A 10,742-nucleotide genomic window follows, 5' to 3' on the forward strand; every position below is an offset into this window, starting at 1 on the left:
CTGACCCAGAATAATAACAATATATAAATAAACCAACTGCTATATTTTCATATTTCCATATCATAAACATTCAAATTAACATTCTCAATAACATGTATGCAAATACTGTATTTATGTCCAAACGTAGAATAGAAATGGTTTCTCTTCTAAAGCAGCTGGGAAAACTTAACCTTTGTTATTTGATGAAGCTGGTCCCGATATGATTTTATCAGAAAGAAGATTGACAGCAGAAATAACGTTGTTTTTTAGTAGTTTTAATGAATGATCACAACATATAACGCAGTAAATATTTTCTTCTTTTGTGTAATAATACACATTTATCATCATTTCCATCTTTTGTGGCCTCAATCAAAAGTGAAAGCCCAATTTGTGTCATATACAAAACAGTAACGACAACAAGTATTTTCCTACATTTTCACCATGAGTAAAGTCTGAAGAAAAGCAATAAATAAATTATTAAGAGAATTAAAAGAAACAATGGTATTTTATTAGATTAGAATCTCGCACCTGTACTGAGTCACATTGGCATCAACATATGAGTTTAAAATAATATTAAATACAGGAAAAAATGAAGAAAATCTTCCACTTGAAGCTTGAGATACAGCTATTTAAAAATGTTAAATTGTTAATGTGATGAAAATTTTTCCTGAAGTGTGACTTTCATTTATGCCAGAATTTAGTATTATAATATTTTTAAACAATGTATTATAGTTCTATAGTTTTCAAAAAAACGTTGAATAAGATCAAATGTATAATAGTATTCAGTCCACTTCAAATATAAACACAGATCTGTGAAGAAATCCCCAGTGAGTATGTTCCTGTGAAACTATTTATGTTCCACTTAAATTAAGGATAATAAATATAATAAAAGTTAAGTTAAAGTTTTGCAAGTGTGTCTATATCATTGTTCTGACTTAGCTCACTTTAACTTCACCCAGACCCTATCCCCTTTTGACTAAATAGGTATTGTATAATCTGTGTGACTACCAATCAAAGATGGCAGCAAGTAAACCAAAGACCAGACTTCTAAAGGTTCTCTCAGAGTCCTTCCAGTGGATTCAAAGGTTCATCCATATTGGTTCTGAACTCTAAAAAAGGATGAAAATGAGGAGTCCAATCAGTAGATGCAGCATTCCCATTCTGACACAACAGGCATCACTGGCAGTGGTTGTTGTAGTTGGGGCAGTGGTTGTTGTTGTTGGGGTAGTGGTTGTTGTCGTGGTAGTTGTTGTTGGGGTAGTGGTTGTTGTCGTTGGGGTAGTGGTTGTTGTTGTTGGGGTAGTGGTTGTTGTCGTGGTAGTTGTTGTTGGGGTAGTGGTTGTTGTTGGGGTAGTGATTGTTGTTGTTGGGGTAGTGGTTGTTGTCGTTGGGGTCGTGGTTGTTGTAGCTGGGGTAGTGGTTGTTGTCGATGGGGTAATGGTTGTGGTAGTTGGGGTAGTGGTAGTTGTAGTTGGGGTAGTGGTAGTTGTTGGGGTAATGGTTCTGGTAGTTGGGGTAGTGGTTGTTGTCGTTGGGGTAGTAGTTGTTGGGGTAGTTGTTGTTGTTGTTGGGGTAGTTGTTGGGGTCATGGTTGTTGTTGTTGGGGTAGTGATTGTGGTAGTTGGTGTAGTGGTTGTTGTCGTTGGGGTCGTGGTTGTTGTCATTGGCGTAGTGGTTGTTGTCGTTGGGGTAGTGGTTGTTGTCGTTGGGGTAGTTGTTGTTGTTGTTGTTGGGGTCATGGTTGTTGTTGTTGGGGTAGTGATTGTGGTAGTTGGGCTAGTGGTTGTTGTTGTTGGGGTCATGGTTGTTGTTGTTGGGGTAGTGGTGGTTGTAGTTGGGGTAGTGGTTGTTGTTGGGGTAGTGGTTGTTGTTGTTGGGGTAGTGGTTGTTGTTGGGGTAGTTGTTGTTGGGGTCGTGGTTGCTGTGGTAGTGGTTGTTGCTGTTGGGGTAGTGGTTGTGGTTGGGGTAGTGGTTGTGGTAGTTGGGGTAGTGGTTGTTGTTGTTGGTATAGTGGTTGTTGTTGTTGGGGTAGTGGTTGTTGTTGTTGGGGTAGTGGTTGTTATCGTTGGGGTCGTGGTTGTGGTAGTTGGTGTAGTGGTTGTTGTCGTTGGGGTAGTGGTTGTGGTAGTTGGGGTAGTGGTTGTTGTTGTTGGGGTAGTGGTTGTTATCGTTGGGGTTGTGGTTGTGGTAGTTGGTGTAGTGGTTGTTGTCATTGGGGTAGTGGTTGTTGTCGTTGGCGTAGTGGTTGTTGTTGGGGTTGTTGTTGTTGTTGTTGGGGTATTGGTTGTTGTTGTTGGGGTAGTGGTTGTTGTCGTTGGCGTAGTGGTTGTTGTTGGGGTTGTTGTTGTTGTTGTTGGGGTAGTGGTTGTTGTTGTTGGGGTAGTGGTTGTTGTCGTTGGGGTAGTGGTTGTTGTAGTTGGGGTAATGATTGTTGTTGTTGGGGTAGTGGTTGTTGTCGTTGGGGTCGTGGTTGTGGTAGTTGGTGTAGTGGTTGTTGTCATTGGGGTAGTGGTTGTTGTCGTTGGCGTAGTGGTTGTTGTTGGGGTATTGGTTGTTGTTGTTGTTGGGGTATTGGTAGTTGTTGTTGTCGTTGGGGTCGTGGTTGTTGGGGTAGTGGTTGTTGTAGTTGGGGTAGTGGTTGTTGCTGTTGGGGTAGTGGTTGTTGTTGGTGTAGTGGTTGTTGTAGTTGTTGGGGTCGTGGTTGTTGGGGTAGTGGTTGTGGTAGTTGGGGTAGTGGTTGTTGTTGTTGGTGTAGTGGTCGTTGTAGTTGTGGTAGTGGTTGTTGTCGTTGGGGTAGTGGTTGTTGTTGTTGGGGTAGTGGTTGTTGTTGTTGGGGTAGTGGTTGTTGTCGTTGGGGTAGTGGTTGTTGTTGTTGTTGGGGTATTGGTAGTTGTTGTTGGGGTAGTTGTTGTTGTCGTTGGGGTCGTGGTTGTTGGGGTAGTGGTTGTTGTAGTTGGGGTAGTGGTTGTTGCTGTTGGGGTAGTGGTTGTTGTTGGTGTAGTGGTTGTTGTAGTTGTTGGGGTCGTGGTTGTTGGGGTAGTGGTTGTGGTAGTTGGGGTAGTGGTTGTTGTTGTTGGTGTAGTGGTAGTTGCAGTTGGGGTAGTGGTTGTTGTTGTTGGGGTAGTGGTTGTTGTTGTTGGGGTAGTGGTTGTTGTTGTTGGGGTAGTGGTTGTTGTTGGGGTAGTGGTAGTTGCAGTTGGGTTAGTGGTTGTTGTTTGGGTAGTGGTTGTTGTTGTTGTTGTTGGGGTCGTGGTTGTTGGTGTAGTGGTTGTTGTAGTTGGGGTCGTGGTTGTGGTAGTTGGTGTAGTGGTTGTTGTCATTGGCATAGTGGTTGTTGGGGTTGTTGTTGTTGTTGGGGTAGTGGTTGTTGTTGTAGTTGGGGTCGTGGTTGTTGGGATAGTGGTTGTTGTAGTTGGGGTAGTGGTTGTTGTTGGGGTAGTGGTTGTTATCGTTGGGGTCGTGGTTGTGGTAGTTGGTGTAGTGGTTGTTGTCGTTGGGGTAGTGGTTGTTATCGTTGGGGTCGTGGTTGTGGTAGTTGGTGTAGTGGTTGTTGTCGTTGGCGTAGTGGTTGTTGTTGGGGTTGTTGTTGTTGTTGGGGTAGTGGTTGTTGTTGTAGTTGGGGTCGTGGTTGTTGGGATAGTGGTTGTTGTAGTTGGGGTAGTGGTTGTTGTTGGGGTAGTGGTTGTTATCGTTGGGGTCGTGGTTGCGGTAGTTGGTGTAGTGGTTGTTGTCGTTGGGGTAGTGGTTGTTATCGTTGGGGTCGTGGTTGTTGTTGTTGGGGTAGTGGTTGTTGTTGTTGGGGTAGTGGTTGTTGTAGTTGGGGTAGTGGTTGTGGTAGTTGGGGTAGTGGTTGTTGTTGTTGGGGTAGTGGTTGTTATCGTTGGGGTCGTGGTTGTGGTAGTTGGTGTAGTGGTTGTTGTCGTTGGCGTAGTGGTTGTTGTTGGGGTTGTTGTTGTTGGGGTAGTGGTTGTTGTTGTTGGGGTAGTGGTTGTTGTCGTTGGGGTCGTGGTTGTGGTAGTTGGTGTAGTGGTTGTTGTCATTGGGGTAGTGGTTGTTGTCGTTGGCGTAGTGGTTGTTGTTGGGGTTGTTGTTGTTGTTGTTGGGGTATTGGTTGTTGTTGTTGTTGGGGTATTGGTAGTTGTTGTTGTTGTTGTTGTTGGGGTCGTGGTTGTTGGGGTAGTGGTTGTTGTAGTTGGGGTAGTGGTTGTTGCTGTTGGGGTAGTGGTTGTTGTTGGTGTAGTGGTTGTTGTAGTTGTTGGGGTCGTGGTTGTTGGGGTAGTGGTTGTGGTAGTTGGGGTAGTGGTTGTTGTTGTTGGTGTAGTGGTCGTTGTAGTTGTGGTAGTGGTTGTTGTCGTTGGGGTAGTGGTTGTTGTTGTTGGGGTAGTGGTTGTTGTTGTTGGGGTAGTGGTTGTTGTCGTTGGGGTAGTGGTTGTTGTTGTTGTTGGGGTATTGGTAGTTGTTGTTGGGGTAGTTGTTGTTGTCGTTGGGGTCGTGGTTGTTGGGGTAGTGGTTGTTGTAGTTGGGGTAGTGGTTGTTGCTGTTGGGGTAGTGGTTGTTGTTGGTGTAGTGGTTGTTGTAGTTGTTGGGGTCGTGGTTGTTGGGGTAGTGGTTGTGGTAGTTGGGGTAGTGGTTGTTGTAGTTGGGGTAGTGGTAGTTGCAGTTGGGGTAGTGGTTGTTGTTGTTGGGGTAGTGGTTGTTGTTGTTGGGGTAGTGGTTGTTGTTGGGGTAGTGGTTGTTGTTGTTGTTGTTGGGGTCGTGGTTGTTGGTGTAGTGGTTGTTGTAGTTGGGGTCGTGGTTGTGGTAGTTGGTGTAGTGGTTGTTGTCATTGGCATAGTGGTTGTTGGGGTTGTTGTTGTTGTTGGGGTAGTGGTTGTTGTTGTAGTTGGGGTCGTGGTTGTTGGGATAGTGGTTGTTGTAGTTGGGGTAGTGGTTGTTGTTGGGGTAGTGGTTGTTGTTGTTGGGGTAGTGGTTGTTTTTGGGGTAGTGGTTGTTGTTGTTGTTGTTGGGGTCGTGGTTGTTGGTGTAGTGGTTGTTGTAGTTGAGGTCGTGGTTGTGGTAGTTGGTGTAGTGGTTGTTGTCATTGGCATAGTGGTTGTTGGGGTTGTTGTTGTTGTTGGGGTAGTGGTTGTTGTTGTAGTTGGGGTCGTGGTTGTTGGGATAGTGGTTGTTGTAGTTGGGGTAGTGGTTGTTGTTGGGGTAGTGGTTGTTGTTGTTGGGGTAGTGGTTGTTGTAGTTGGGGTAGTGGTTGTTGGGGTCGTGGTAGTTGTAGTTGGGGTAGTGGTTGTTGTAGTTGGGGTAGTGGTTGTTGTTGGGGTAGTGGTTGTTGTTGTTGGGGTAGTGGTTGTTGTTGGGGTAGTGGTAGTTGCAGTTGGGTTAGTGGTTGTTGTTGGGGTAGTGGTTGTTGTTGTTGTTGGGGTCGTGGTTGTTGGTGTAGTGGTTGTTGTAGTTGGGGTCGTGGTTGTGGTAGTTGGTGTAGTGGTTGTTGTCATTGGCATAGTGGTTGTTGGGGTTGTTGTTGTTGTTGTTGGGGTAGTGGTTGTTGTTGTAGTTGGGGTCGTGGTTGTTGGGATAGTGGTTGTTGTAGTTGGGGTAGTGGTTGTTGTTGGGGTAGTGGTTGTTGTTGTTGGGGTAGTGGTTGTTGTAGTTGGGGTAGTGGTTGTTGTCGTTGGGGTAGTGGTTGTTGGGGTCGTGGTAGTTGTAGTTGGGGTAGTGGTAGTTGTAGTTGGGGTAGTGGTTGTTGTTGTTGGGGCAGTTGTTGTTGGGGTCATGGTAGTTGTAGTTGGGGTAGTGGTTGTTGGGGTCATGGTAGTTGTAGTTGAGGTAGTGGTTGTTGGGGTCGTGGTAGTTGTAGATTGGGTAGTGGTTGTTGTAGTTGGGGTAGTGGTGGTTGTTGTTGGGGTCGTGGTAGTTCTAGTTGGGGTAGTGGTTGTTGTAGTTGGGGTAGTGGTAGTTGTAGTTGGGGTAGTGATGGTTGTTGTTGGGGTAGTGGTTGTTGGGGTCATGGTAGTTGTAGATGGGGTAGTCGTAGTTGTAGTTGGGGTAGTGGTTGTTGTCGTTGGGGTAGTGGTAGTTGTAGTTGGGGTAGGTGTAGTGGTGGTTGTTGTTGGGGTAGTGGTCGTTGTAGTTGGGGTAGTGGTAGTGGTGGTTGTTGTTGGGGTAGTGGTAGTTGTTGTTGGCGTAGTGGTTGTTGTAGTTGGGGTAGTGGTTGTTGTAGTTGGGGTAGTGGTTGTTGTCGTTGGGGTAGTGGTCGTTGTAGTTGGGGTAGTGGTAGTGGTGGTTGTTGTTGGGGTAGTGGTAGTTGTTGTTGGCGTAGTGGTTGTTGTAGTTGGGGTAGTGGTTGTTGTAGTTGGGGTAGTGGTTGTTGTCGTTGGGGTATTGGTCGTTGTTGTTGGCGTAGTGGTTGTTGTAGTTGGGGTAGTGGTTGTTGTCGTTGTGGTAGTGGTTGTTGGGGTAGTGGTTGTTGTCGTTGGGGTAGTGGTTGTTGTTGTAGTTGGGGTCGTGGTTGTTGGAATAGTGGTTGTTGTAGTTGGGGTAGTGGTTGTTGTTGGGTTAGTGGTAGTTGTAGTTGGGGTAGTGGTTGTTGGGGTCGTGGTAGTTGTAGTTGGGGTAGTGGTTGTTGTAGTTGTTGTAGTGGTTGTTGGGATCGTGGTAGTTGTAGTTGGGGTAGTGGTTGTTGTAGTTGGGGGAGTGGTAGTTGTAGTTGGGGTAGTGGTGGTTGTTGTTGGGGCAGTTGTTGTTGGGGTCATGGTAGTTGTAGTTGGGGTAGTGGTTGTTGGGGACATGGTAGTTGTAGTTGGGGTAGTGGTTGTTGGGGTCGTGGTAGTTGTAGATGGGGTAGTGGGTGTTGTAGTTGGGGTAGTGGTAGTTGTAGTTGGGGTAGTGGTGGTTGTTGTTGGGGTAGTGGTTGTTGTCATTGGGGTAGTGGTAGTTGTAGTTGGGGTAGTGGTAGTTGTAGTTGGGGTAGTGGTTGTTGGGGTCGTGGTAGTTGTAGTTGGGGTCGTGGTTGTTGGGATAGTCGTTGTTGTAGTTGGGGTAGTGGTTGTTGTTGGGGTAGTGGTTGTTGTTGTTGGGGTAGTGGTAGCTGGGATTGTGGTAGTTGGAGTTGGGGTAGTGGTTGTTGTAGTTGGGGGAGTGGTAGTTGTAGTTGGGGTAGTGGTGGTTGTTGTTGGGGCAGTTGTTGTTGGGGTCATGGTAGTTGTAGTTGGGGTAGTGGTTGTTGGGGTCGTGGTAGTTGTAGATGGGGTAGTGGGTGTTGTAGTTGGGGTAGTGGTAGTTGTAGTTGGGGTAGTGGTGGTTGATGTTGGGGTAGTGGTAGTTGTAGTTGGGGTAGTGGTAGTTGTAGTTGGGTTAGTGGTTGTTGGGGCCGTGGTAGTTGTAGTTGGGGTCGTGGTTGTTGGGATAGTGGTTGTTGTAGTTGGGGTAGTGGTTGTTGTTGGGGTAGTGGTTGTTGTTGTTGGGGTAGTGGTAGTTGGGATCGTGGTAGTTGTAGATGGGGTAGTGGTTGTTGTAGTTGGGTGAGTGGTAGTTGTAGTTGGGGTAGTGGTTGTTGTTGTTGGGGCAGTTGTTGTTGGGGTCATGGTAGTGGTTGTTGGGGTCATGGTAGTTGTAGTTGGGGTAGTGGTTGTTGGGGTCGTGGTAGTTGTAGATGGGGTAGTGGGTGTTGTAGTTGGGGTAGTGGTAGTTGTAGTTGGGGTAGTGGTGGTTGTTGTTGGGGTAGTGGTTGTTGTCGTTGGGGTAGTGGTAGTTGTAGTTGGGGTCGTGGTAGTTGTAGTTGGGGTCGTGGTTGTTGGGATAGTGCTTGTTGTAGTTGGGGTAGTGGTTGTTGTTGGGGTAGTGGTTGTTGTTGTTGGGGTAGTGGTTGTTGTCGTTGGGGTAGTGGTTGTTGTTGTTGGGGTATTGGTATTTGTCGTTGGGGTAGTTGTTATTGTCGTTGGGGTCGCGGTTGTTGGGGTATTGGTTGTTGTTGGGGTAGTGGTTGTTGTTGTAGTTGGGGTCGTGGTTGTTCGGATAGTGGTTGTTGTAGTTGGGGTAGTGGTTGTGGTAGTTGGGGTAGTGGTTGTGGTAGTTGGGGTAGTGGTTGTTGTTGTTGGGGTAGTGGTTGTTGTTGTAGTTGGGGTCGTGGTTGTTTGGATAGTGGTTGTTGTAGTTGGGGTAGTGGTTGTGGTAGTTGGGGTAGTGGTTGTTGTCGTTGGGGTAGTGGTTGTTGTTGTTGGGGTAGTGGTTGTTGTCGTTGGGGTCGTGGTTGTTGTCGTTGGGGTCGTGGTTGTTGTTGTTGTAGTGAGAGTGTTACACAAACTAGTCCCACAACAGGTTGGTCCACTGGTAATGGTACCAACTTCTTGCATGAATGGCAGTGTCCCCAGGATGGTAGCAGCTGCACACAGATTTAAAGATGCACAGCCAAAGGCTGGAGACGTGACGGCCCCATTTGTCACTAAAGATGAAACACAATCGTAGGTTTGTTAGTTGAATAATTTCAGAGAGAATTCTTCACTTTAAGAGTAACTTGAATTCATGAGGGAATGTATTTTGATGACAGTAGTTTAACATTAGTTGTTGCCATGGTTACAGTCATGCAGTATTTTAACATCGCACCTTATTACTGACATGTACACGTGTACTTCAAGACCTATTGACATCACTGATTTCACTGTTTTATGTTCTCAGTGTGCAACAGAGAATATGTGTGATCAAATCCAACCACACCCTTCAACTATACTGGTTGTTTTCAGAGGTGATACAGGCCTGAAGCTTTCAACCAGCAGAGGGCAGCAGAACACTGTGTTTCAGTCTGATGTTAAGTTACTTGTCTCAGTGAAAGAAGCAAGTCCACAATTTAAACATACGTTCATGTCAGTAAAAATGTTGAACTAAATCTAACTCAATTCATGAGTTTGCTCAATGTTTATTGTTGTGCAGTATTTATCTCATGTTTTCAAAGCTGTTACCATTTCTTAGTTCAATGATTATCAAAACAAAGAATTGTTCATTTAAGTCATTTTGGAATCAAAGAAACTCTCAAAATGAGCAGAAATTGTTCTAACTTGTCAAATGTTGGAGTTTTCTGCTTTTCTCTGTCTTAGTAAATGAAACATTTTTTAGTTGTGGACAAAGCAAGAGACTTTTATAATCAAGTTGAGTTCCAGGAAATCGTGATGGAAAATAACAAACAGATTAACTGAGAAATAATCAATAGTTTGGTCAACTGGTCAAGATGGAACTAATTTTAACTGCTTTATCTCCTGTGTGCTCTTTAAATCTAAAACATTATGATGATCTTAAGATGATGAGAAAGTAAACATTTCATAAAAAGACATAAGGCAGTAAAAAGTAAGTTTTTAATCTCTAATGTTATGGATCATAAATACAGAGTAACACAGATGTTACAGATTTAATTAAAGTGCTTTAAATGTTTAGTACATGAGTAAATATATCTTAACTCTTCACTCTTTAGTATGAATATGTTAAAAATACTTAAAGGTAGTAGAATAGGTTCGTAGTAATCTTTGTATAAATGCAGTATATAAGAAGAAGACTTACCACTGGCTTGAAAGCAGCGATCCTCTGTTCCCTTACATTGTATTGAAAGGCTGCAATCAGAGGTGATGGGGTTACAAACGTGACACTGTAGACTGTTATCTGCTGGAACCACAGGGACTGAAACAGACAAAAAATGATACTGTTTATTAGAGGAAGAGAGAAGATGGAAGTGTTATGGATTAAAAATAGAACATGTCAGAAGAAGGATGCAGATTAATAAGATAGTCATCTACATCTACTTACAAGGCAGAGTGACGGAGTTGCAGTTGTCTGTGCTGCAGCATGTAGCACTTGCAAGTGAACTCGAAACACCCAAGTTTACTGAAAATGTCTGAGAGCCTGTGGATGGACACAGGGAGGGGGGTGCACAGGCCTTGTAGATTTGCGTTCCAGGAGTCCCAGATGAAACGGCTGCAGAGTCAAAGTGCAGTTTGTTAATGGTGATGGAAAGCACACGTCACTTTGCAGTACATGTATTTCACTGGAAAGTAACTTGTAGAGAAGTTTACCTTGAATGGAAGCTGTGATACACATCGTGCCTGTGGGACATGTAACTGCTGCTGTGGTTGAACAGTCAGCATTTGTGCAAGTTTCACACACAAGTGCTTCACCTGCAATGTGGAGAAAAATAGTCAGTGATATGATGATCTGATATAAATTGTGGTTCATAAAGGCTCAAAAACCTTCTTACTGTTCAAAAGGAGTTTCAGACATATGGGTTGTGATTTAAATATAAATAGACACTACATACATGACTCTAAATTATTTCATCTGTTTCCTACCTGTTTAGTCTGTTTCTTGTACTGCTGTACTGTAACTTATGCATTTCTCCTCTGAGGATCAATAGAGCCTCCTTATATTTTCAAGGATATTAATAATATAAGATAATAAATAATAATATATTCTTAAAAATAGTAATTAGTTACCTGTGCTGGAGAGCACCCAGATGAGAGTCAGAGAAAGAAGCAGCTTCATCATGATGAACAGGTAAGTTCAGCAGATTCCTTATACGACCTCTCATCAACATAGAGGCACTTTATATACTCTACAGGTGATGAACGCATGCATTACTGATACATGTTTGAATATCTCAGGGACTGGGCGTGTTTCCATTTTTACAGTGTGATCATTCAAACTGTCAGTCTCTCTTTTGTCACAGAGGAAAACACGTCAACACACATCAACACACCCATTTTAACTTCGTCAGTGTTAACCTGTTTAGG

At 44.3% G+C, this 10,742-nt stretch overlaps 1 protein-coding gene across 1 annotated transcript; it reads right to left on the minus strand.

Annotated features, from left to right (window-relative positions):
- Nucleotides 1-1,088: 1,088 nt before the first annotated feature.
- LOC117759814 (phospholipase A2 inhibitor and Ly6/PLAUR domain-containing protein-like) lies at nt 1,089-10,494 on the minus strand. The gene is made up of 6 exons (XM_034582243.1): nt 10,446-10,494; nt 10,029-10,130; nt 9,763-9,930; nt 9,520-9,636; nt 8,239-8,413; nt 1,089-1,137 (listed from the first exon to the last, which is right to left on the minus strand). Exons 1-6 carry the CDS (start codon nt 10,492-10,494, stop codon nt 1,089-1,091), a joined length of 660 nt encoding a protein of 219 aa, XP_034438134.1.
- Between the last annotated feature and the right edge of the window lie 248 nt (nt 10,495-10,742).

Source organism: Hippoglossus hippoglossus, chromosome 4, assembly GCF_009819705.1.
Source record: "Hippoglossus hippoglossus isolate fHipHip1 chromosome 4, fHipHip1.pri, whole genome shotgun sequence".
NCBI lineage: Eukaryota > Metazoa > Chordata > Actinopteri > Pleuronectiformes > Pleuronectidae > Hippoglossus > Hippoglossus hippoglossus.

Excerpts from the sequence above, each read along its gene's own strand:
- LOC117759814 (XM_034582243.1), bottom strand. The coding sequence starts at position 10,494 with ATGAAGCTGCTTCTTTCTCTGACTCTCATCTGGGTGCTCTCCAGCACA. Across the intron at positions 9,931-10,028 it reads TATCACAGCTTCCATTCAAG|CCGTTTCATCTGGGACTCCT; the intron begins GTAAACTTCTCT and ends TTGACTCTGCAG. Across the intron at positions 9,637-9,762 it reads CAACTCCGTCACTCTGCCTT|TCCCTGTGGTTCCAGCAGAT; the intron begins GTAAGTAGATGT and ends TGTCTGTTTCAG.